Genomic DNA, 25,550 nt, shown 5'->3' with positions numbered 1-25,550 from the left:
TGACCACGCCCCACTCGTGCGTAGCCCCGCCCTTCGTGCGTGCCCCGGAAGCGCTGGCACCGGAAGTGCCCCCGGGCGATGGCGGCCATGGCGGCGCTGGCGGCGGCCCCGGCCGAGCCCCGCTGAGGGCCGGGACCCCCCAGAACCGGGCCGGGACCCCCCCCGGCAGCGCCTCCCTCCGCGGGGGGGGCCGCAGGCGGAGCTGGCGGAGCTGGGGCGCGCCGGGGCCGCGGCCGGGAGCGGGGCCGGCACCGGGATGATGCGCAGCCAGTGCCTGCTCGGCCTCCGCTCCTTCGTGGCCTTCGCCGCCAAACTGTGGAGTTTCGTGCTGTACCTGCTCAGGAGGCAGGCCCGGACCGTGAGCGAGCGGGGGGAACCGGCGGGGAGCGGGAGGGGGGCGGGAGGGACGAGAATAACGGGAATGGAGCGGGGGGAGCGGGGCGGGAGTGAGGGGGGGAACGGAGAGGGAGCGGAACGGGAGTGACGGGAACGGGGGGGGAGCGGAGCGAGAATAACGGGGGGACGGAGCGGGGATAACGGGAATAACGGGAACGGAGAGGGGATAACGGGAATGGAGCGGGGATAACGGGAATGGAATGGGAATGGAACGGGAGTGACGGGAATGGAGAGGGGATAACGGGAACGGGACGGGAATAACGGGAATGGAACGGGAATAACGGGAACGGAGCGGGACTGGAGAGGGAATAACGGGAATGGGACGGGAATAACGGGAACGGAGAGGGACTGGAGCGAGAATAACGGGGGGAACGGAGAGGGGATAACGGGAATAACGGGACTGGAGAGGGAATAACGGGAATGGGACGGGAATAACGGGAACGGAGAGGGAATGGAGCGAGAATAACGGGGGGAACGGAGAGGGGATAACGGGAACGGGAATAACGGGAATGGAATGGGAATGGAGAGGGAATAACGGGAATGGGACGGGAATAACGGGAACGGAGAGGGACTGGAGTGGGAATAACGGGAATGGAGCAGGGATGGCCCGGGAATAACCGGGAGTGATCTGGGGACACTGGGAGGGATCGGGAATGAACCGGGAACGATCCAGGAGTGGTCAGGGAACACTGGGAATGATCAGCAATAACCGGGAATAACCTGGGAATGATCTGGGGATACCAGGAGGGATCAGGAATAAACCAAGAATAAACTGGGAATGATCCAGGAATGGTCTGGGGACACCGGGAATGAACTGGGAATGATCAGGGAGTGAACAGGGAATGATGCAGGAACGATCTGAGGATAATGGGAATAACTGGGAATGAGCCAGGAATGATCAGCAATGAACTGGGAATGATCCAGGAATGGTCTGGAGATACCGGGAATGAACCAGGATTAAACTGGGAATGATCATCAATAAACTGGGAATGATCCAGGAATGATCTGGGGACACTGGGAATGACTGGGAATGAACTGGGAATGATGCAGGAATGAACTGGGAACACCGGGAATAAACTGGGAATGGTCAGGGAACACCGGGAGGGATCAGGAATAACCGGGAATGATCAGCAATAAACTGGGAATAACTGGGAGTGATCTGGGGACACTGGGAGTAACTGGGAATAAACTGGGAATGATCAGCAATAAACTGGGAATAACCGGGAATAAAGTGGGAGTGATCCAGGAATGATCAGGGAACACTGGGAATAACTGGGAATAACTGGGAATAACTGGGAATGATCCAAGAATGGTCTGGAGATACTGGGAATAACTGGGAATGAACCAGGATTAAACTGGGAATGATCAGCAATGAACTGGGAATGATCCAGGAATGATCTGGGGACACTGGGAGGCGTCAGGAATAAACTGGGAATGAACTGGGGATGATCTGGGGATACCAGGAGAGATTGGGAATAAACTGGGAATAACTGGGAATGATCCAGGAATGATCAGGAATAACTGGGAATAACCTGGGAGTGATCTGGGCATACTGGGAATAACTGGGAATAACTGGGAATGATGCAGGAACGATGTGGGGACACTGGGAATGAACTGGGAATGATCCAGAAATGAACTGGGGACACTGGGAATAACTGGGAATGATCTGAGGATACTGGGAATGATCCAGGAATGATCTGGGCATACTGGGAATGAACTGGGAATAAACTGGAAATGATCAGCAATAAACTGGGAATTAACTGGGAATGATCTGGGGATACTGGGAATAACTGGGAATGAACTGGGATTAAACCAGAAGTGATCAGCAATAAACTGGGAATGATCCAGGAATGATCTGGGCATACTGGGAATAAACTGGGAATGGTTTGGGGATACTGGGAGTAACTGGGAATAAACCAGGATTAAACTGAGAATGATAAGCAGTAAACTGGGAGTGAACTGGGAATGATCCAGGAATGAACTGGGGACACTGGGAGTAACTGGGAATAAACTGGGAATGATCAGGGCATACTGGGAATGAACTGGGAATGAACTGGGCATACTGGGAATAAACTGGGAATGAACTGGGGAATCCTGGGGGAAGCTCTGGGGGCGTTCAGGGCAATTCTGGGGGAAATTTTGGAATTTTTGGGGTTTTTTTTAGGGCTTTTTGGGGGGAATTTTGGAGGTTTTGAAGGGAATTTTGGAATTTTTTGGGAATTTCCCCGGAGTTTGGGGGATCCCCCTCAAGAATTTTGGGGATTTTTGGGGATTTTGGGGATCTGGGGGGGAAAATTTGGGGCGGTTTTGAGGAATTCCAAAGGATTTGGGGATTTTTTGGGGGGTAATTTGGGGATTTTTGGGGATAATTTGGGATTTTTTGGGGATAATTTGGGATTTTTTGAGAATAATTTGGCATTTTGGGGCTGGTTTGGGGGATTTTGGGGAGAATTTTTGGGTTTTTGGGAATTCTGGGGAGAAATTTTGGGTTTTTTGGGGAGAATTTTTTGGTTTTTTGGGAATTCTGGGGAGAAATTTTGGGTTTTTTGGGGAGAATTTTTGGGGTTTTGGGAATTCTGGGGAGAAATTTTGGGATTTTTGGGGAGAATTTTTTGGTTTTTTGGGAATTTTGGGGAGAATTTTTTGTTATTTGGGAATTTTGGGGCTGATTTTGGATTTTTTGGGGAGAACTTTTGGGTTTTTTGGGAATTTTGGGGAGAATTTTTTGTTATTTGGGGATTTTGGGGGCGATTTTGGGGCTGTTTTGGGGTTTTTGGGGCTGGTTTTTTTTTATTTTGGGACCTTTTCAGCTGTTCAAGGTTGAACCCGGCCCGGGAGGGGGGGAGGGGAGGGGAGGGGGGGGGAGGGGCCCGGGGCTATTTTGGGATGGGGGGAGGGGCTGGGAGTGCCCAGAATGGAAACCCCGGAAATTTGGGGAAATTTTGGGATTTTTGGGGGGAATTTCGGGTAAATTTTGATCAATTTTTGGGTGAATTTTTGGGTGAATTTTGGTGAATTTTTGGCTGAATTTTGGGTAAATTTTGATCAATTTTGGCTGAATTTTGGGGTGATTTTTGGTGAATTTTTGGGTGAATTTTGATGAATTTTTGGTGAATTTTTGGGTGAATTTTGATCAATTTTGGGGTTAATTTTGACTGAATTTTGGATGAATTTTGGGTGAATTTTTGGGGTGAACTTGGGTTAATTTTGAGGTCAATTTTTGGGTGAATTTTGAATTAATTTTGATTGAATTTTGGGTGAATTTTGATGAATTTTTGGGTGAGTTTTAGTGAATTTTGGGTGATTTTTCAGATAAATTTTTGGGTGAATTCTGGGTGAATTTTGTTGAATTTTGGGTGAATTTTGGGTGAATTTTGGGTGAATTTTGGGGTGAATTTTTTGGTGAATTTTGATCAATTTTTGGGTGAATTTTGGATGAATTTTGGGTGAATTTTTGTGTGAATTGTGGCTGAATTTTGAAATCAATTTTGGGGTGAATTTGGGTGAATTTTTGGCTGAATTTTGGGTAAATTTTGATCAATTTTGGGGTGAATTTTTGAGTGAATTTTGGGTGAATTTTTGGCTGAATTTTGCTGGATTTTGGGTGAATTTTGGTGAATTTTTGAGTGAATTTTGATCAATTTTGGGATGAATTTTGGGTGAATTTTGGATGGATTTTGGGTAAATTTTCATCTCTTTCCCTCTGTGGACTCTCAGCAATCTCTGAAATTTTGGGTTTTTTTTGGGGGGATTTTTTGGGTCCCCCTCGATGGAATTTGGGGGTTTTGTGGATTTTGGGCAGAATTTTTGAGTGAATTTAGACGAATTTTTGGGTGAATTTTGGGGTGAATTTTGATGAATTTTTGGGTGAATTTTGATGAATTTTTGGGTGTATTTTGGGTGAATTTTGGGGTGAATTTGGGTGAATTTTTGTGTGAATTTTGTGTGAATTTTTGAGTGAATTTTGCTGAATTTTTGGGTAAATTTTCATCTCTTTCCCTCTGTGGACTCTCAGCAATCTCTGAATTTTTTGGGGATTTTTTGGGGGGTGATTTTGGGATCCCCCCCGATGGAATTTGGGGTTTTGGGGATTTTTGGGGCCCCCCCAGATTTTGGAATCCCCAATTTCAGGTGATCCAGTACCAGACCGTGCGCTACGACGTGCTGCCCCTGTCCCCCATCTCCAGGAACCGCCTCAGTGAGTCTGGCACAAAAAAAAACAAATTTGGGGGGAAAAAAATCAAATTTTTGGGGAAAAAAAACAAATTTGGGAGGAAAAAAAACAAAGTTGGGAGGAAAAATCCCAAAATTTGGGGGGAAAAAATGAAATTGGGAGTCAAAAACCAAAGTTGAGAGGAGGAAAAAAACCAAATTTGGGAGGAGAAAAAATTGATTTGGGGAGAAAAAATCCCAAAATCTGGGGGGAATTCCAAAAATTGGAGGGAAAATATGAAATTGGGAGGAAAAAAACCCAAATTTGGGAGGAAAAGCTAAAGTTGGGAGGAGAAAACCAAAGTTGGGAGGAGAAAAAAATCAAAATTGTGAGGAAAAATCCCAAAAATCTGGGGGGGAATCCCAAAATTGGGTGGGGGGGGGCGGAATCTCAAAAGTTGGGGTGGAATTCCAAAATTAGGGGGAAAGATTGAAATTGGGAGGGGAAAAAAACAAAATTGGGAGGAGAGAAAAATTGAAATTGGGAGAAAAAAAACGAAAATTGGGGAGGAAAAAATCCCAGAACGTGGGAAGAAATCCCAAAATCTGCATTTTTTGCCCCAGACCAGGTGAAAAGAAAGATTTTGGTTATTTTCATTTTATTTATTTTTACCAAAATTTGATTTTTTTGCCCCAGACCAGGTGAAGAGGAAGATTTTAGTTATTTTTATTTTATATATTTTACCAAAATTTGTTTTTTTTGCCCCAGACCAGGTGAAGAGGAAGATTCTGGTTATTTTTATTTTATATTTTTTCCAAAATCTCTTTTTTTTTGCCCCAATTTCCCCAGACTAGGTGAATTCCCCAGACTAGGTGAAGAGGAAGACTCTAGTTATTTTTATTTTATATATTTTTCCCCAGAATCTTTGTTTTTTTGCCCCAGACCAGGTGAAGAGGTAGATTCTGGTCATTTTTAAAAATTTTTTTTTCCCAAAATCCCCATTTTTTTCTGGATTTTTCTCCCAAATTTTCTGGATTTTTTCCCCAAATCTTTGTTTTTTGCCCCAGACCTGGAAAGGGGAAGATTCTAGTTATTTTTATTTTATTTATTTTTACCAAAATCTGATTTTTTTGCCCCAGACCAGGTGAAGAGGAAGATTTTAGTTATTTTTATTATATATATTTTACCAAAATTTGGTTTTTTTTGCCCCAGACCAGGTGAAGAGGAATATTCTAGTTATTTTTATTTTATTTATTGTTACCAAAATTTGGTTTTTTTGCCCCAGACCAGGTGAAGAGGAATATTCTAGTTATTTTTATTTTATTTATTGTTACCAAAATTTGGTTTTTTTTCCCAGACCAGGTGAAGAGGAAGATTCTGGTTCTGGACCTGGACGAGACTCTGATCCACTCCCACCACGACGGGGTCCTGAGGCCCACGGTGCGGCCAGGGACCCCCCCCGACTTCATCCTCAAGGTTTGGGGGGAAAAAACAGAAATTTGGGAAAATTGGGGAAATTTATGGGGTTTTTTGGGGGTTTTTTTGGATTTTTTGGGGGGATTTTTGGGGTTTTTTGGGGTGTCCCGAGGCCCACGGTGCGGCCTGGGACCCCCCCTGGCTTCATCCTCAAGGTTTGGGCCGAAAAAATGGGGATTTTGGGAAAATTAGAGAAGATTTATGGGTTTTTGAAGGGATTTAAAGGGATTTTTCAGGATTGTTTTTAGGTTTTTTTAGTTTTTTGGGGGTTTTCTGGGGGTTTTTTTTGGGTTTTTTGGAGTTCTTGGGGTGTCCTGAGGCCCACGGTGCGGCCTGGGACCCCTCCCGACTTCATCCTCAAGGTTTGGGCCAAAAAATGGGGATTTTGGGAAAATTGGGGGAATTTTGGGAGATTTTATGGGGTTTAGAGGGTTTTTTCAGGTGTGTTTTGGGGGTTTTGGGAGGTTTTTTTGGGATTTTTTTTGTTTTCTGGGGTTTTTTTGGGAGTTTTTGGGGTGTCCTGAGGCCCACGGTGCGGCCTGGGACCCCTCCCGACTTCATCCTCAAGGTTTTGGGGCAAAAAAAGTGAATTTGTGAAAATTGGGGGAATTTGGGGGATGTTAGTGAGTTTTTTGGGGGGGTTGGGGGGATTTTTTTTGGGTGTTTTTGGGGTTTTTTGGGGATTTTTTTGGATTTTTTTGGTTTATTTTGGGTTTTTTGGAGTTTTTGGGGTGTCCTGAGGCCCACGGTGCGGCCTGGGACCCCCCCCGACTTCATCCTCAAGGTTTGGGCCAAAAAATGGGGATTTTGGGAAAATTGGGGGAATTTTGGGAGATTTTATGGGGTTTAGAGAGTTTTTTCAGGTGTGTTTTGGGGCTTTTTGGGGTTTTTTGGGGATTTTTTGGGGGTTTTTTGGGGTGTCCTGAGGCCTACGGTGCGGCCTGGGACCCCCCGCCCAACTTCATCCTCAAGGTTTGAGGGAAAAAACTGGGATTTTGGGAAAATTGGGGAATTTTATGGGGATTTTTGGGGTTTTTTTTCATTTTTGGGTTTTTTTTGGGGGTTTTTTTAGGGTTTTTTGGGGATTTTTTGGAGTTTATTTTGGGATTTTTGGGGTTTTTTTGGGGTATCCTGAGGCCCACGGTGCGGCCCAGGACCCCCCTGCCCTGATTTCATCCTCAAGGTTTGAGGGGAAAAACTGGGATTTTGGGAAAATTGGGGAATTTTAGGAAGTTTGGAAGGGATTTAGAGGGATTTTTTGGAGGTTTTTGGGGTTTTTTTGGGGGTTTTTTTGGGGGTTTTTTGGGTTTATTTTGAAATTTTTTAGGGTGTCCTGAGGCCCACGGTGCGGCCTGGGACCCCTCCCGAGTTCATCCTCAAGGTTTGAGGGAAAAAGTGGGGAATTTGGGATAATTTGGGGATTTTAGTGAGTTTTCCTGGTTTTTTTTATATTTTTGGGGGTTTTTTTGGAGTTTTTTTTGGGGTTTTGGGGATTTTTTGGGGTTTATTTGGGGTTTTTTTGGGGTTTTGGGGTGTCCTGAGGCCTACAGTGCGGCCTGGGACCCTCCCCGACTTCATCCTCAAGGTTTGGGGGGAAAAAACAGAAATTTGGGAAAATTGGGGAAATTTATGGGGTTTTTTTGGGATTTTTAAAATTTTGGGTGGTTTTTTGGGGATTTTTTTGGGGATTTTTTGAGATTTTTTGGGGTGTGCTGAGGCCTACAGTGCGGCCTGGGACCCTCCCTGACTTCATCCTCAAGGTTTGGGGGGAAAAATGGGGATTTTGGGAAAATTTGGGAAAATTTGTGGACATTTGGGGAATTTTAAGGGGTTTGGAAGGGATTTAAAGGGAGATTTTTGGGGTTTTTTTGGGGTTTTGGGGGGCTGATTTTGGGCCAATTTTGGGGTTTTTTTTGGAACTGATTTTGGGATGATTTTGGGGCTGATTTTGGGATAATTCTGGGATTTTTTGGGGGCTGATTTTGGGGGTTTTTTGTACTGATTTTGGGATGATTTTGGAGGTGTTTGGGGGGATAATTTTGGGTTTTTTTGGGTTCCCAGGTGGTGATTGACAAACACCCCGTGAGGTTTTTCGTGCACAAACGGCCCCACGTGGATTTCTTCCTCGAGGTGGTGAGTGACCCCAAATCCACCCAAAATTCCCTCAAAATCCCCGAAAATTCCCAAATTTTCCCAATTTTTGGGTCCCAGGTGAGCCAGTGGTACGAGCTGGGGGTGTTCACAGCCCCAAATCCCACCTGAGACCCCCAAACTCCCCCAAATTCCTCCCAAAATCCCCTCTGGAATTTCCCAAATTCCTAAATTTCCTCCAAATTTCCCAAATTTTTGTGTCCCAGGTGAGCCAGTGGCACGAGCTGGGGATGTTCACAGCCCCAAATCTCACCTGAGATCCCCAAAATCCCCCAAAACTCCCCCAAAATTCCCAAATTTTCCCAATTTTTGGGTTCCAGGTGAGCCAGTGGCACGAGCTGGGGGTGTTCATAGCCCCAGATCCCACCTGAGACCCCCAAAATCCCTCAAAACTCCCCCAAAATCCCCCAAAACTCCCCCAAAATTCCCAAATTTTCCCAATTTTTGTGTCCCAGGTGAGCCAGTGGTACGAGCTGGGGATGTTCATAGCCCCAAAATCCACCTGAGACCCCCAAAATCCCCCAAAATCTCCCAAAACTCCCCCAAAATCCCTTCTAGAATTCCCAAAATTCCCAAATTTTCCCCAAATTTCCCCATTTTCCCCCCAGGTGAGCCAGTGGTACGAGCTGGTGGTGTTCACGGCCTCCATGGAGATTTACGGCTGCGCCGTGGCCGACAAGCTCGACAACAACCGCAGCATCCTCAACAGGAGATACTACAGACAGGTGAGACACAAACTGCACACCTGGGACAGGTGAGACAGGGATGGGACACACCTGAGCAGGTATGGGACACACCTGGGACAGATGAAACACACCTGGGACAAATGAGACAGGTATGGGACAGGTGAGACACACCTGGGACAGATGAGACAGGGATGGGACAGGTGAGACACACCTGGGACAGGTGAGACAGGTATGGGACAGGTGAGACACACCTGGGACAGGTATGGGACAGACAGCACACCTAGGACAGGTGAGACAGGTATGGGACACACCTGGGCACACCTGGGACAGGTATGGGACAGGTGAGACACACCTGGGACAGGTATGGGACAGACAGCACACCTGGGACAAGTGAGACAGGTATGGCACACACCTGGGCAGGTGAGGTGGATGTGGTCAGTTGTGACCCTGGGCATGTCCCAGGTGTGCTGGGTGTGTCCCAAGTGTCCCTGGCTGTGCCCAGGTGTTCTGGTGGGGTGCCCAGGTGTGCTGGGTGTGTCCCCAGGAGTGTCCAGGTGTGCTGTGGCCATGCCCGGGTGTGGTGGGTGTGTCCCTGGGGGTGCCCAGGTGTTCTGGATGTGTCCCCAGGGGTGTCCAGGTGTGCTGTGGCCATGCCCAGGTGTGCTGGGTGTGTCCCTGGATGTGTCCAGGTGTGCTGGGAGGCTGTTCAGGTGTGCCCAGGTGTTCTGGGCGAGGGCCCAGGTGTGCTGGGTGTGGCCCTGACCCTGCCCAGGTGTTCTGGGGGGGTGCCCAGGTGTGTTGGGGCGGTGCCCAGGTGTGTTGGGTGTGTCCCTGCCCCTGCCCAGGTGTGCCCAGGTGTTCTAGGGGGGTGCCCAGGTGTGTTGGGGTGGTGCCCAGGTGTGCTGGGGCAGTGCCCAGGTGTGCCCAGGTGTTCTGGGGGTGTGCCCAGGTGTGCTGGGGCAGTGCCCAGGTGTGTTGGGTGTGTCCCTGGCGGTGCCCAGGTGTTCTGAGGGGGTGCCCAGGTGTTCTGGGGCAGTGCCCAGGTGCACCCAGGTGCGCTGGGCGTGTCCCTGACCCCTCTCCCCCAGCACTGCACGCTGGAGCTGGGCAGTTACATCAAGGACCTGTCGGTGGTGCACAGCGACCTGTCCAGCATCGTCATCCTGGACAACTCCCCCGGGGCCTACAGGAGCCACCCAGGTACCCAAATATTCCTGAAATCACCCTAAAAATATCCCAAAAAATATCCTAAAATAGTCCTGAAATTATCCTAAAATATTCCCCAAATTATCTCAAAATATTCCTGAAATTATTCAGAAAATATCCCAAAATATTCCCCTAAAAATTCCTAAAAAAATCTCAAAATTATCCCAAAAATATCTCAAAAATATCCCAAAAAATTCCTAAAAAATACCAAAATACCCCAAAATTATCCCCAAAATATTCCCCCAAATCCGCCCCAGCGTCATCATCTTGGCCACTCAGGTACCCAGAAACATCCAAAAAAATATCCCAAAATATTCCTGAAACTATCCCAAAATTATCCCAAAATATTTCTGAAATTATAAAAAAAAATCCTAAAATAATCATCCCGAAAATATAAAAAAAAAAATCCTAAAAAATCTCAAAATATTCCCAAAATTATCCCAAAATATTCCTGAAATTATCCCAAAAAACATCCCTAAAATATTCCCCCAAAAAAATTCCCAAAAATATTCCCAAAAATCCCCGTCCTGAAATTCCCCCCAAAGTCCCTGGATGTTCCCCCCAAAAATCTGCTCCAAATTCCCCCCAAAACTCCCCCCCAGGACCCCCAAAATCCCCCTGGGACCCCCAAAACCCCCCCAGGACCCCCCAAATTTCCCCCCAAAACCCTTCCAGGACCCCCCAAATTCCCCTGAGACCCCCAAACCCTCCCTCAAATTTCCCCCAGGACCCCCCAGATCCCCCTTGGGACCCCCAAAAATCCCCCCAAATCCCCTGGGGATCCCCAAAAACCCCCCAGGACCCCCCAAAAATCCCTCCAGAATTCTCCCAGGACCCCCCAAATCCCTTGGGGACCCCCAAAAACCCCCCCCAAAATTCCCCCAGGACCCCCCAAACTCTCTCCCAAATCCCCCTTGGACCCCCAAACTCTCCCCCAATTCCCCCCCCAGGACCCCCCAAACCCCCCAGGACCCCCCAAATTCCCCCCAGGACCTCCCAAAAATGCCCCAAATTTCCCTGGGACCCCCAAAAGCCCCCCAGGACCCCCAAAAACTCCCCAAATTTCCCCCCAGACAACGCCATCCCCATCAAGTCGTGGTTCAGTGACCCCGGGGACACGGCCCTGCTCAACCTGCTGCCCATGCTGGACGCGCTCAGGTGCGGCTGGGGGGGTCCTGGGGGGATTTGGGGGTCCTGGGGGGTCCTGGGGGGCATTTGGGGGGGTCCTGAGGGAATTTAGGGGGGATTTGGGGGGATCCTGGAGGGGTTTGGGGGGTCCTGGGGGGAGATTTGGGGGGTCCTTCGGGGAATTTGGGGGGATTTGGGGGGTCCTGGAGGGAATTTGGGGGATCCTGGGGGGATTTGGGGGGTCCTGGATGGATTTAGCGGGGCTCAGAGGGGTTTGGGGGGATCCTGGGAGGATTTTGAGGGGTCCTGGAAGGGTTTTGGGGGGGTTTGAGGGTGATCTGGGGGGGCCCTGGAGGGGTTTGAGGGGGATTTGGGGGGTCCTGGAAGGGTTTTGGGGGGCATTTGGGGGGTCCTGGGGGATTTGGGGGGGTCCTGGGGGGCATTTGGGGGGTCCTGGAGGGGTTTGAGGGGGGCTCAGAGGGGTCCTGGATGGGTTGGGGGGGATTTGGGGGGTCCTGGGGGGGATTTGGGGGGTCCTGGATGGGTTTAGGGTGATTTGGGGGGTCCTGGGGGAATTTGGGGGAGTCCTGGGGGGATTTAGGGGGGATTTGGGGGGGTCCTGGATGGGTTTGGGGGGGATTTGGGGGGGTCCTGGATGGATTTAGGGGGGCTCAGAGGGATTTGGGGGGATCCTGGAAGGATTTTGAGGGGTCCTGGAAGGGTTTTGGGGGGGCTCAGAGGAGTTTGGGGGATCCTGGGGGGGATTTGAGGGTGATTTGGGGGGATTTTGGGGGGTCCTGGAAGGGTTTGGGGGAAATTTGGGGGGTCCTGAGAAGTTTTAGTGGGGGAATTGGGGGGATCCAGGAAGGGTTTTGGGGGTCCTGAATGGATTTGGGGGGGGGGTCTTGGAGGCGTTTGAGGGTGATTTGGGGGGTCCTGGAAGGGTTTGGAGGGTCCTGGAAGGTTTAGGGGGGATTTGGGGGGGTCCTGGAGGGGATTTGGGGGGCCCTGGAAGATCTTGAAGTCCTTTTTGGGGTCCTAAAGGTCATTTTTGGGATCCTGGGCAGAATTTTGGGGGTCCTGTATGGGATTTTGGGGATCCTGGAGGGGATTTAGGGGGTCCTAGAAGGGATTTTGGGGGGTCCTGGGGGTTTTTTTAGAGATCCTGGGCGGATTTTGGGGGTCCTGGATGGGATTTTGGGGATCCTAGATGGGATTTTGGGGGTCCTGGATGGGATTTTGAGGGTCCTGGGGGGATTTCGGATTTTTAAACCATCCCTGGTGTTTTTCGGGGGGGATTCCCCACCCAATTTTGGGGCCACCCCACAAAATTTTGGGATTTCCCCTCTGGACTCTCCCATTATTCCTCCTCCCGTGGGGGGGTCTCACCGCGTGTCCCCCTCCCCAAATTCAGGTTCACGGCCGACGTTCGCTCCGTGCTGAGCCGGAACCTTCACCAGCACCGCCTGTGGTGACCCCGGAGCCGCCGGGACCCCCCGGGACCCCCGGACGGGACCCCCGGACCCCCCTGGGGACAGCACGGGGACCGCCCCTCCCCCACCGCGCCAGCACCGGGGGGACCCCGGGACCCCCCCCCCGGGCCGGACTCTGCGCCCCCTCCCCCTCGTTTTTTTTGGGGGGGTTGAATTTTGGGGGGAGGGGTCTCTGCCCCCCTCCACCCCCCCCCAACGTGCCTGAATTGGGGGCTTTTTGGGGGGGAGGGGCTTTTGGGGGCCGCCCCTCCCCCTCCCGGACAGACGGACACTTGGGAGCCCCCCCCCGTGTTTTTAAAAGCCCTTGGTCCCACTCGCGGCGTCTCTGTGGTTCCTGTGCCGCCCCCAGACTCATTCTGGGGGGTCTTTGTGCCGCCCCCAGACCCATTTTGGGGGGGCTCTTTGCGCCGTGCCCCCCCCGTTTTCATCCCACAATGGTTCCGTCCACCTCAGCGCTGACTCCGCCCCTTTTTCTCTGACCACGCCTCCGCTCCAGCCGCGCCTGTCACGTGGCCGAGTGACGTCATCACGCACGGCCTGGTTATTTCGCGCCTTCCGCCGTTACCGGGACCCCTCCCCGGTTACCGGGACCCCCCGAGCCCTCCCGGCACCGCCGTTAACGGGGGGTGGGGAAGGTTTTGCGCTGTTTCCGTGCTGGACCGCGGCGGGCAGCGCGGTCCTTGCGCCGTTTCCGTAGCGCTGAGGGCCATGGCGAGGTCATTACGCCATTTGCGTAGCGCTGAGGGCAATGGCGGGGTCTTTACGCAATTTACGTAGCACTGACGGCAATGGCGGCGTTTTAACGCTATTTGCGTGGCGCTCCGCCATTGCCGTAACCGGAGCCCGTTCACGTAGCGCCGTGGGCAGCGGCGCGGGCCCTACGACGGACCTTGAGGAAACTGGGATAAACTGGGGGGGAACTGGGATAAACTGGGAAGTTCTATAAAGGAATTGGGAATCTTCTTCCCCCATTGCGCATGCGCAGCCCTGTAAAGACCCACCCCTTAAAGCATTGACCAATCAGGGCTCAGGTCTCACGTCCCGCCCTCTAAAGCTCCGCCCTTTTAGCGCATCACCCAATCACAACTCTGCATCAAAGCTCCTCCTCTGGAAAGTTCCGCCCACCCGGAGCGTTGTCCAATCAGGATCCGTTTTGTTCAAGCCCCGCCCCTTATATCCGCGCATGCCCCGTGAGGGCCCCAAGATGGCGGCGGCGGCGCCGGGAGGCGGTGGCTCCTGCGGGGGAGGGGCGGGGGCCGGCGGGGGTCCCGGGAGCACCGGGAACGGCACCGGGAGCGCCGGGAACAACGGCGGCATGGAGGTGGATGGGGCAGGTAGCGGCGGGAGCAGCGGGAATGGCGAGGGGGATTAACGGGAATGGCACCGGGATGGGGCAGATCGTGAGGGGAAAAAATCTGAGGGGAGCTCCAAAACCACCGGGAATGGCCTCGGGAGTAACGGAGCGATGGGGCAGGGAACGGCGGGAGCAGCGGAAATGGCCCCGGGAATAACGGGTATGACACCGGGAATGGGGCAAATCGTGCGGGGAAAAAATCTGAGGGGAGCCCCAAAACCACCGGGAATGGCCCTGGGAATAGCGGGAACGGCACCAGGCGTAACGGCAATGGCACCGGGATGGGGCAGATCGTGAGGGGAAAAAACTCGAGGGGAGCCCCAAATCCGTCGGGAATGTACCGGGAGTAACGGGAATGACACCAGGATGGGGAGAATCGTGAGGGGAAAAAATCTGAGGGGAGCCCCAAAATCCCCGGGAATGGCACCGGGAATAACAGGAACGGCACCGGGAATAATGGGAACGGCCTCGGGATGGGGCAAATCGTGAGGGGAAAAAATGTGAAGGGAGTCTGAAAACCCACGGGAATAACGGGAATGGCACCGGGATGGGCAAATCGTGAGGGGAAAAAATCTGAGGGGAGCTCCAAAATCCCCGGGAATGGCACCGGGAATAACAGGAACGGCACCAGGAATAATGGGAACGGCCTCGGGATGGGCAAATCGTGAGGGGAAAAAATGTGAAGGGAGTCTGAAAACCCACGGGAATAACGGGAATGGCACCGGGATGGGCAAATCGTGAGGGGAAAAAATCTGAGGGGAGCTCCAAAACCACCGGGAATGGTGCCGGGATGGGGCAGATTGTGAGGGGGAAAAATTTGAGGGGAGTCCAAAAACCACCGGGAATGGCACCGGGAATAACAGGAACGGCACCAGGAATAACGGGAACGGCCCCGGGATGGGCAAATCGTGAGGGGAAAAAACCTGAGGGGAGCTCCAAAAATACCGGGAATAACGGGAACGGCATCGGGATGGGCAAATCGTGAGGGGAAAAAATCCGAGGGGAGCCCCAAAACCACCGGGAATGGCACCGGGAATAACGCGAATGACACCGGGATTGGCAAATCGTGAGGGGAAAAAATCTGAGGGGAGCCCCAGAACCACCGGGAATGGCCCTGGGAGTAACGGGAATGGCCCTGGGATCAGAAAATCGTGAGGGAAAAAAACTGAGGGGAGCCCCAAAACCTCCGGGAATGGCCCCGGGATGGGAAATCGTGAGGGGAAAAAATCGGAGGGGAGTCCCAAAACCAGCGGGAATGGCGCCGAGAATAACGGGAATGGCACTGGGATTGGCAAATCGTGAGGGGAGAAAATCTGAGGGGAGTCCCAAATCCACTGGGAATGGCACTGGGATGGGGCAAATCGTGAGGGGAAAAAATCTGAGGGGAGCCCCAAAATCCCTGGGAATGGCGCCGGGATGGGGCAGATCGTGAGGGGAAAAAACCTGAGGGGAGCCCGAAAACCACCGGGAATGGCTCCGGGAATAACAGGAACGGCACCAGGAATAACGGGAACGGCCCCGGGATGGGCAAATCGTGAGGGGAAAAAATCTGAGGGGAGCCCCAAAACCACCGGGAATGGCCTCAGGATGGGACAAATCGTGAGGGGAAAAATCCTGACGGGAGCCCCAAAATCACCGGGAATGGCACTGGGAGTAACAGGAATCGCACCGGGGTGGGGCAAATCGTGAGGGGAAAAAATCTGAAGAGAACCCCAAGACCTCCGGGAATGGCACTGGGATGGGAAAATCGTGAGGGGGAAAAAATCTGAGGGGAGCCCCAAAACCCCCGGGAATGGCACTGGGATGGGCAGATCGTGAGGGGAAAAAATCTGAGGGGAGCCCTAAAACCCCCGGGAATGGTGCCGGGAATAACAGGAACGGCACCGGGATGGGGCAGATCGTGAGGGGAAAAAACCTGAGGGGAGCCCCAAAACCACCGGGAATGGCACCGGGAATAACGGGAATGACACCGGGATGGGCAAATCGTGAGGGGAAAAAATCTGAGGGGAGCCCCAAAACCACCGGGAATGGCCCCGGGATGGGGCAAATCGTGAGGGGGAAAAATTTGAGGGGAGTCCAAAAACCACCGGGAATGGTGCCGGGAATAACAGGAACGTCACCAGGAATAACGGGAACGGCCCCAGGATGGGGCAAATCGTGAGGGGAAAAAATCTGAGGGGAGCCCCAAAACTACCGGGAATGGCCCTGAGATGGGGCAAATCGTGAGGGGAAAAAAACCCGAGGGGAGCCCCAAAATCCCCGGGAATGGCACTGGGAGTAACAGGAATCGCACCGGGGTGGGACAAATCGTGAGGGGAAAAAATCTGAGTGGAGCCCCAAAATCACCGGGAATGGCCCTGGGAGTAACGGGAATGGCCCTGGGATCAGAAAATCGTGAGGGAAAAAAACTGAGGGGAGCCCCAAAACCTCCGGGAATGGCCCTGGGATGGGAAATCGTGAGGGGAAAAAATCTGAGGGGAGTCCCAAAACCACCGGGAATGGCCCCAAATCCCCCGGAATTCCCCCAAAACCCCCCGGAATTCCTCCCAAAATCCCGGATTTCCCCGGTTTTGGCAGGCGTGGCGCAGGTGATGGCCGGAGGAGTGACCGGCAGCGTGTCCGTGGCCCTGCACCCCCTGGTCATCCTCAACATCTCCGACCACTGGATCCGCCTGCGCTCCCAGGAGGGCCGAAATGGGCAGGGTGAGGGGAAAATCCCTAAAAATGTTCCCTAAAATATCCCTCAAAAACATTTCCTTGAATATTTCTCAAATGTGTTTCCCCCAAATCCCCAAATGGGCCCCGAATTTTAGCCCGGGAACATCAAAACTCTTTCCAAATCCACCAAACTTTCTCTTAAAACTCTTGTGGGATCTTCCCAGGATGCCTCAAATTCCCTCAGGATTCCCCAAAACCCTTCCAGGATCCCCTCAAACTCTTCAGGATCTTCCAAAACCCTTCCAGGATTCCCCCAAGTCTCTTCCAGGACCCTCCAAACCCTTTCAGGATTCTCCAAGCCCTTCCAGTACCCCCCTAAAACCCTTCCAGAATTCCCCAGAACTTCTCCAGAATCTTCTCAATCCTTCCAGAACCCCCCAAAACCTTTCAGGAGCCCCCCAAACCCTTCCAGGACCCCCCCAAACCCCTCCAGGATATTCCAAAACCCTTCCAGGACCCTCCAAAACCCTTCAAGAGCCTCCCAGAACCCTTCCAGGACCCTCTAAACCCCTCCAGGATCTTCCAAAACCCTTCCAGGACCTCCCAAATTGCTCCAGCTCCCCCTCTAAATCCCTTCAGTACCCCCCAAACCCTTCCAGAATCTTCCAAAAACCTTCTAGGACCACCCAGAACTTCTCCAGGACCCTCAAAACACCCTCAGGACTCCCCAAAACCCCTCCAGAACCCCCCGAAATCCCCCCAGGACCCCCCAAAACCCCCCCAGGACCCCCCCAAACCCCTCCAAGATCTTCCAAAATCCTTCCAGAATCTTCCAAAAACCTTCTAGGATCCCCCAAAACTTCTCCAGGACCCCCTAAAACCCCTTCAGGATTCCCCCAAACCCCCTCAGGACCCCCTCAGGACCCCCAAAACACCTCCAAGACCCCCCCCCAAATCCCCCACCCCCCATTTTCCAGTGATTGGGGCTCTGATCGGGCGCCAGGAGGGCCGGAACATCGAGGTGATGAATTCCTTCGAGCTGCTGGCCCACGGCTCGGGGGGACACGTGCTCATCGACAAGGAGTACTACTACACCAAGGAGGAGCAGTGTGAGCTCAGTTTGGGGTGCCAGGAAAAATTCTGGGAGGTTTTGGGGGTCCCAGGAAAAATTCTGGGGGGTTTGAGTAGATTTTGGGGGGATTTGAGGTGATTTTTGGGGGCTTTTGGGACTTGGGGAGACATGGTCATCAACAAGGAGTGCTGCTGCACCAAGGAGGAGCAGTGTGAGCTCAGTTTGGGGGAATTTTGGGGGGTTTCAGGAAAAATTCTGGAGGGGTTGAGTAGATTTTGGGGGATTGTGAGGGGATTTTGGGGGATTTTGGGGGTTTTGGGGTTCAGGGGACACATTCTCATTGACAAGGAGTACTGCTACACCAAGGAGGAGCAGTGTGAGCTGAATTTGGGGGATTTTTGGGGGTTTCAGGAAAAATTCTGGAGGGGTTGAGTAGATTTTGGGGGGTTGTGAGTAGATTTTGGGGGGATTTGAGGGGATTTTTGGGGGGTTTGAGGTGATTTTTGGGGGGTTTTGAGGGGAATTGGGGGGATTTTGAGGGGATTCTGGGGGGATTGGAGGGGATTTTGGGGTTTAGGGGGACAAATGTTCATGGACAAGGAGTACTACTACACCAAGGAGGAGCAGTGTGAGCTGAATTTGGGGGAATTTTGGGGGTCCCAGGAAAAATTTTGGGGGGTTTGAGTAGATTTTGGGGGCATTTAAGGGGATTTTGGGGGATTTGAGGGGATTTTGGGGTTCAGGGGGACAAATGTTCATGGACAAGGGATGCTACTACACCAGGGAGGAGCAGTGTGAGCTCAATTTGGGGTGTCAGGAAAAGTTTGGGGGGTTGAGTAGATTTTGGGGGGATTTGAGGTGATTTTTGGGGGCATTTGAGGGGATTTTGGGGCTCAGGGGGACACATTCTCATTGACAAGGAGCACTACTACACCAAGGAGGAGCAGTGTGAGCTCAGTTGGGGGATTTTTGGGGGTCCCAGGAGAAATTCTGGAGGGTATGAGTGGATTTTGGGGGATTGTGAGTAGATTTTGGGGGCATTTGAGGGGATTTTGGGGTTCAGGGGGACAAATGTTCATGGAAAAGGAATGCTACTACACCGAGGAGGAGCAGTGTGAGCTCAGTTTGGGGTGTCAGGAAAAGTTTGGGGGGGTTGAGTAGATTTTAGGGGGATTTGAGGGGATTTTGGGGGGTTGTGAGTAGATTTGGGGGGATTTGAGGGGATTTGGGGGGTTTTGAGGGGATTTTTGGGGGGTTTTGAGGGGATTTTGGGGGGTTTTGGGGCTCAGGGGACACGTGCTCATGGACAAGGAGTAGTGCTTCACCAAGGAGGAGCAGTGGGAGCTCAATTTGGGGGATTTTTGGGGGTCCCAGCAAAAATCTGGGGGGTTTGAGTAGATTTTGGGGGTATTTGAGGGGATTTTGGGGGGTTTTGAGGTGATTTTTGTGGGGTTTTGGGACTTGGGGACACGTGCTCATCGACAAGGAGTACTGGTACACCAAGGAGGAGCAGTGTGAGCTCAGTTTGGGGGATTTTTGGGGGTCCCAGCAAAAATTTGAGGGGGTTTGAGTAGATTTTGGGGGGATTTGAGGGGATTTTGGGGGCATTTGAGGGGATTTTGGGGTTCAGGGGGACAAACGTTCATGGACAAGGAGTACTGCTACACCAAGGAGGAGCAGTGTGAGCTGAATTGGGGGTGCCAGGAAAAATTCTGGGGGGTTTTGGGGATCCCAGGAAAAATTCTGGGGGGGTTTTGGGGGTCCCAGGAAAAATTCTGGGGGGTTTTGGGGGTCCCAGGAAAAATTCTGGGGGGTTTGAGTAGATTTTGGGGGGATTTGAGGGGATTTTGGGGGGTTTTGAGGGGATTTTGGGGGGATTTGAGGGGATTTTGGGGGGATTTGAGGGGATTTTGGGGCTCAGGGGACACGTGCTCATCAACAAGGAGTACTGCTACACCAAGGAGGAGCAGTGTGAGCTCAATTTGGGGGGATTTTGGGGGTCTCAGGAAAAATTTTGGGGGGTTTGAGTAGATTTTGGGGGATTTTGAGAGGATTTTGGGGGGATTTTGGGGGCTTTTGGGGTTCAGGCGGACAAATGTTCATGGACAAGGAGTGCTACTACACCAAGGAGGAGCAGTGTGAGCTGGATTTGGGGGTGCCAGGAAAAATTCTGGGGGGTTTTGGGGGTCCCAGCAAAAATCTGGGAGGTTTTGGGGGGTCCCCAGAAAAACTTGGGGAAGATTTGAGTGGGTTTTGGGGGGATTTGAGTGGATTTTGGGGGGTTTGAGGGGATTTAGAGGGGATTTTGAGGGCTTTTAGTGGATTTTGGAGGAATTTTGGGGGTTTCAGGAAAATTCTGGGAGGTTTTGGGGTCCTAGGAAAAAATTTGGGGGCTTTTGGGTAATTTTGAGTAATTTTGAATGAGATTTTGGGGCATTTTGAAGGGATTTTGGGAACATTTTGGGAGGTTTTGAGGGAATTTGAGGGAATTTGGGGGTTCCAGAGTCCCTAATTCTGTTTTTTTCCCCAAAAAAGTCAAGCAGGTGTTCAAGGACCTGGAGTTTTTGGGGTGGTACACGACAGGGGGACCCCCTGAGCCCGCTGACATCCACGTGCACAAACAGGTCAGGGGGAAATTTGGGATTTTGGGAGAATTTTGGGAATTTTTTGGGGAATTTTTTGAGGTTTTTTGGGATTTTTTTGAGATTTTTGGGGAATTTTTTGAGGTTTTTTGGGATTTTTTTGAGATTTTTTGGGGAATTTTGGGGGATTTTTGGGGAATTTTTTTTTCATTTTTTGAGAATTTTTAAAGATGTTTTGGAGAATTTTTTGAGACTTTTTTGGGGAATTTTTTGAAATTTTTTTTATTTTTTGAGATTTTTATGGGGAATTTTGGGGGAGATTTTTGAGATTTTTGGGGAATTTTTTTTTGTATTTTTTGAAAATTTTTAAAGATTTTTTTGGGGAATTTTTTGAGATTTTTGGGGGAATTTTTTGAGATTTCTTAGGAATTTTTCAGGAATTTTTTGGGGATTTTTAGGGATGTTTTTTAAAATTCTGGGGAGTTTTTTGAGATTTTTTGGGGAAATATTTTGTGTAATTTTTGAGAATTTTTAAAGATTTTTTGGGGAATTTTTTGAGAATTTTTTGAGGTTTTTTGGGAATTTTGGGGGATTTTCATGGGAGTTTTTAGGGAAATTTTGGGGATTTTTTTTTAGGATTTTTAGGGATTTTTCTTTTAAATTTTTGGGAGTTTTTTGAGATTTTTTGGGGGGGATTTTTTTTGTATTTTTTGAGAATTTTTAAAGATTTTTTGGGGAATTTTTGGGGAATTTTTTTGTACTTTTTGAGACTTTTTAAAGATATTTTGGAGAATTTTTAAAGATTTTTTTGGGAATTTTATGAGAATTTTTTGAGGTTTTTTGGGAATTTTGGGGGAACTTTTGGGAATTTCTTGGGGATTTTTTGGGGAATTTTTGGGAATTACTTGGGAATTTTTTTGGATTTGTTGGAAATTTTTTGAGGTTTTTTTGAGATTTTCTTGGGATTTTTGGGGGATCTTTTTTAATTGGGAACTTTTTGGGATTTTTAATTTGTTGGGAATTTTTTTAGATTTTTTTATTTTTTGGAATTTTTTAGGATTTCTTTTTTTTGAGTGGGTGGAATTTTTGGGGATTTTTTTTATTTTTTGAGATTTTTGGGAAATTTTTTTGGGATTTTTTGGGAAATCTTTGAGGGTTTTTTTTTAATTTTTGGGGATTTTTTTATTTTTTGGGGAATTTTTGGGATTTCTTTTTTTGGGGGGGACTTTTTTGGGATTTTTTTATTTTTTGAGATTTTTTGGGGGGAATTTTTTAGGATTTTTTTTTTTAATTTTTTGAGATTTTTTGGGGGGAATTTTTTAGGATTTTTTTTTTTTTTGAGATTTTTTTGAATTTTTGGGGATTTTTTTTTATTTTTTGGGCAATTTTTGGGACCTCTCAGAGAAATTTTGGGGCTCCCTACCCCACATTTGAAACATTTTAAAAATTCCCCCCTCACCCTAAACAAAACTTCCCCAATTCCCAAAAACATTTCAACAACCCCCCATAAAACCTGAACCCACTTTGGGATTTTTTTTGGGAATTCCTGACCCCAAAATTTGGAATTTCCCCCCAGGTGTGTGAGATCATCGAGAGCCCCCTGTTCCTGAAGCTCAACCCCATGACCAAGCACACTGATGTGAGTTTTGGGTTTAAAAACCCCAAATTTGGGTCAATCCCCAATTCTGCAGGGAAATCCCAAATTTTTGGGGTTTTTCTGATTTTTGGGATCCCCAAATTTGGGGCTGACCCCTCCTGTCCCCTCCCCCCCCCCCCAGCTCCCCGTCAGCGTCTTCGAGTCCGTGATCGACATCATCAACGGGGAGGTGGGTCTGGAGTTGGGGGGATTTGGGGGAATTTGGGATTTTTGGGGTTTTTTGGGTTTTTTGGGGGGAAATTTGAGGGATTTTGAGGGGAAATTTGGGTTTTTTTGGGGGGGAAATTTGAGATTTTTTGGGACTTTTGAGGGGAAATTTGGGATTTTTGGGGGTTTTGGGGTTTTTGGGGGAGGGTTGGGGATTATGGGGGGGGAAATTTGGGTTTTTGGGGAATTTTGAGGGGATTTTTGGAGGGGATTTGGGTGTTTTTTTTTTTTGGGGTGGCATTTGGGGCAGTTAGAGGGGATGTTGTGAAAATTTGGGGGAAAATTTGGGGAGATTTTGGGAGGATTTTGGTTCCTCTGTGCTGAATTCTGAGGGATTTTGGTTAATTCTGGGTGAGTTTTGGGTGAATTTGGGGTGAATTTTTGGGGATTTTGGTGAATTCTGGGTGAATTTTGGGGGATTTTGGTGAATTTTGGGTGGGTTTTGGGTGAATTTGGGTGAATTTTGGGGGATTTTGGTGAATTTTAGGTGAATTTTGGATGAATTTTGGGTGAATTTTGGATGAATTTTGGGTGAATTTTGGGTGAGTTTTGGGTGAATTTTGGGTGAATTATTGGGGATTTTAAGTGAATTTTTGGGGATTTTGGTGAATTCTGGGTGGATTTTTGGGGATTTTGGTGAATTTCGAGCCAGTTCTTTGCTGGGATTTTTGGGGTGACCCCGTGGGATCCCTGGGCTGCTCTGGGGGGATTTTGGGGGTTGTTTTTGGGGCTGGTTTTGGGGTGATTTTTGGTGAATGTTGAGGTGATTTTGGGTGGTTTTTTTGGGTGGATTTTGGGGCTGGTTTTTGGGTGATGTTTGGGGTGATTTTGGGTGGTTCTGGGGCTGTTTTGGGGATTTTTTTTGGGTGATTTTGGATTATTTTGGATTATTTTTCTGTTTCCCAAGGCCACCATGCTGTTTGCTGAGCTCCCCCACCCCTGGGCAGTGTTTATAGCATATTTTCTGGGTGATTTTGGATTATTTTGGATTATTTTGGATTATTTTTATTTCTCCAGGCCACCATGCTGTTTGCTGAGCTCCCCTACACTCTGGGCAGTATTTATAGGATATTTTTTGGATTATTTTGGATTATTTTGGATTATTTTTATTTTTCCAGGCCACCATGCTGTTTGCTGAGCTCCCCCACACCCTGAGCACTATTTATAGAATATTTTTTTTATTATTTTGCATTATTTTGAATTATTTTGGATGATTTTTGTCCCTTCCAGGCCACCATACTGTTTGCTGAGCTCCCCCACACCTTGAGCACTATTTATAGAATATTTTTTTTATTATTTTGGATTATTTTGGATTATTTTTTCAGGCCACCATGCTGTTTGCTGAGCTGCCCTACACCCTGAGCACTATTTATAGAATATTTTTTTGATTATTTAGATTATTTTGGATTATTTTGGATTGTTTGTCCAGGCCACCATGCTGTTTCCTGAGCTCCCCCACACTCTGGGCAGTATTTATAGAATATTTTTTTGATTATTTTGCATTATTTTGAATTATTTTGGATGATTTTTGTCCCTTTCAGGCCACCATGCTGTTTGCTGAGCTCCCCTACACTTTGGGCAGTGTTTATAGGATATTTTTTTGATTATTTAGATTATTTTGGATTATTTTTCCAGGCCACCATGCTGTTTGCTGAGCTCCCCTACACTTTGGGCAGTATTTATAGGATATTTTTTTGATTGTTTTGGATTATTTGGATTATTTTTATTTTTCCAGGCCACCATGCTGTTTGCTGAGCTGCCCTACACCCTGGGCTGTATTTATAGGATATATTTTGGATTATTTGGATTATTTTGGATTATTTTTCTCTCTCCCAAGGCCACCATGCTGTTTGCTGAGCTGCCCTACACTCTGGGCAGTGTTTATAGGATATTTTTTGGGATGATTTCTGTAATTTTGGATTATTTTTCCAGGCCACCATGCTGTTTGCTGAGCTGCCCTACACCTTGGCCACCGAGGAGGCCGAGAGGATCGGGGTGGATCACGTGGCCAGGATGACAGCGACGGGGGGAGGGGAGAACAGCACAGGTGAGACCTGAAATCATCACATTTCATCCCAAAATTCACCCCCAAAATCATCACAATTCACCTGCCATGGGGGGAGGGGAGAACAGCACAGGTGAGACCCCAAATCATCACAATTCACCCCAAAATTCACCCCAAAATTCACCCCAAAATTCACCCCAAATCAGACAGCGACGGGGGGAGGGGAAAACAGCACAGGTGGGACCCCAAATCATCACAATTCACCCCAAAATTCACCCCCAAAATCCAACCCCAAACTGGGAACCCCAAACTGTGACAGGGGGAGGGGAGAACAGCACAGGTGGGACCCCAAATCCACTCCAAAATCCTCAAAATCCTGGGAATCCAACCAAAATCTACCCCAAATCAGACAGTGACAGGGGGAGGGGAGAACAGCACAGGTGAGACCTAAAATCATCACAATCCACCCCAAAATCATCACAATTCATCCCAAAATCCAACCCCAAAATCCTCCTATGGCAGAGGGAGGGGAGAACAGCACAGGTGAGATCCAAAATCATCATAATTCACCCCAAAATCCAACCCCAAAATCATCACATTTCACCTCAAAATCCTGGGAATTCATCCCAAAATCCAACCCCAAAATCCTGGGATTTCACCTCAAAATCCATCCCAAAATCATCACAATTCACCCCAAAATCCTCAAAATCCTCACAGTTCACCCCAAAATTCACCCCAAAATCCAACCCCTAAAATCCAGGGAATTCATCCCAAAATCCAAACCTAAATCCTGGGATTTCACCTCAAAATCCATCCCAAAATCATCACAATTCACCCCAAAATCCTCAAAATCCTCACAGTTCACCCCAAAATCCACCCCAAAATCATCATAATTCACTCCAGAATTCACCCACAAAATCCAACCCCAACCTGGGAACCCCAAACTGTGACAGGGGGAGGGGAGAACAGCACAGGTGAGACCCCAAATCATCACAACTCACCCCAAAATTCACCCCAAAATCATCACAATTCACCCCAAAATCCAACCCCAAAATCATCACATTTCACCTCAAAATCCAGGGAATTCATCCCAAAATCCAACCCCAAAATCCTGGGATTTCACCTCAAAAATCCACCCCCAAAATCCTCACAATCCAACCCCAAAATACAACCCCGAACCCAGGGAATTCACCCTCAAATCCCCAAAATCCTCACATTTCATCCCAAAATCCAACCCCCAAAATCCAGGGAATTCACCCCAAAATCCAAACCTAAAAACCTGGGATTTCACCTCAAAATCCATCCCAAAATCATCACAATTCACCC

At 49.3% G+C, this 25,550-nt stretch overlaps 2 protein-coding genes across 2 annotated transcripts; both read left to right on the top strand.

Annotated features, from left to right (window-relative positions):
- The first annotated feature begins 203 nt into the window (after nucleotides 1-203).
- On the top strand, nucleotides 204-12,747 carry CTDNEP1 (CTD nuclear envelope phosphatase 1). The gene is made up of 8 exons (XM_033084332.1): nucleotides 204-358; nucleotides 4,528-4,594; nucleotides 5,907-6,025; nucleotides 8,087-8,158; nucleotides 8,785-8,901; nucleotides 9,951-10,062; nucleotides 11,142-11,226; nucleotides 12,611-12,747. The coding sequence occupies exons 1-8, from the start codon at nucleotides 257-259 to the stop codon at nucleotides 12,669-12,671; spliced, it is 735 nt and encodes a 244-aa protein (XP_032940223.1). The 5' UTR covers nucleotides 204-256; the 3' UTR covers nucleotides 12,672-12,747.
- A 1,110-nt stretch (nucleotides 12,748-13,857) lies between these two features.
- LOC117009905 (COP9 signalosome complex subunit 6-like) lies at nucleotides 13,858-24,292 on the top strand. The gene is made up of 7 exons (XM_033084259.1): nucleotides 13,858-14,023; nucleotides 16,621-16,746; nucleotides 17,679-17,810; nucleotides 20,309-20,397; nucleotides 21,932-21,994; nucleotides 22,134-22,181; nucleotides 24,152-24,292. Exons 1-7 carry the CDS (start codon nucleotides 13,873-13,875, stop codon nucleotides 24,275-24,277), a joined length of 735 nt encoding a protein of 244 aa, XP_032940150.1. The 5' UTR covers nucleotides 13,858-13,872; the 3' UTR covers nucleotides 24,278-24,292.
- The last annotated feature ends 1,258 nt before the right edge of the window (nucleotides 24,293-25,550 follow it).

Source organism: Catharus ustulatus, chromosome 37 (genome assembly GCF_009819885.2).
Source record: "Catharus ustulatus isolate bCatUst1 chromosome 37, bCatUst1.pri.v2, whole genome shotgun sequence".
NCBI lineage: Eukaryota > Metazoa > Chordata > Aves > Passeriformes > Turdidae > Catharus > Catharus ustulatus.
This window is presented reverse-complemented; position numbering and strand designations above follow the sequence as displayed.

Bases quoted from the DNA above. Each gene is read 5' to 3' on its own strand.
- LOC117009905 (XM_033084259.1), top strand. From the start codon at position 13,873: ATGCCCCGTGAGGGCCCCAAGATGGCGGCGGCGGCGCCGGGAGGCGGT. The intron at 17,811-20,308 runs GTGAGCTCAGTT...TCCCCAAAAAAG, and splicing joins CTACACCAAGGAGGAGCAGT to TCAAGCAGGTGTTCAAGGAC. The intron at 21,995-22,133 runs GTGAGTTTTGGG...CCCCCCCCCCAG, and splicing joins CCATGACCAAGCACACTGAT to CTCCCCGTCAGCGTCTTCGA.
- CTDNEP1 (XM_033084332.1), top strand. From the start codon at position 257: ATGATGCGCAGCCAGTGCCTGCTCGGCCTCCGCTCCTTCGTGGCCTTC. The intron at 359-4,527 runs GTGAGCGAGCGG...CCCCAATTTCAG, and splicing joins TCAGGAGGCAGGCCCGGACC to GTGATCCAGTACCAGACCGT. The intron at 10,063-11,141 runs GTACCCAAATAT...ATTTCCCCCCAG, and splicing joins GGCCTACAGGAGCCACCCAG to ACAACGCCATCCCCATCAAG.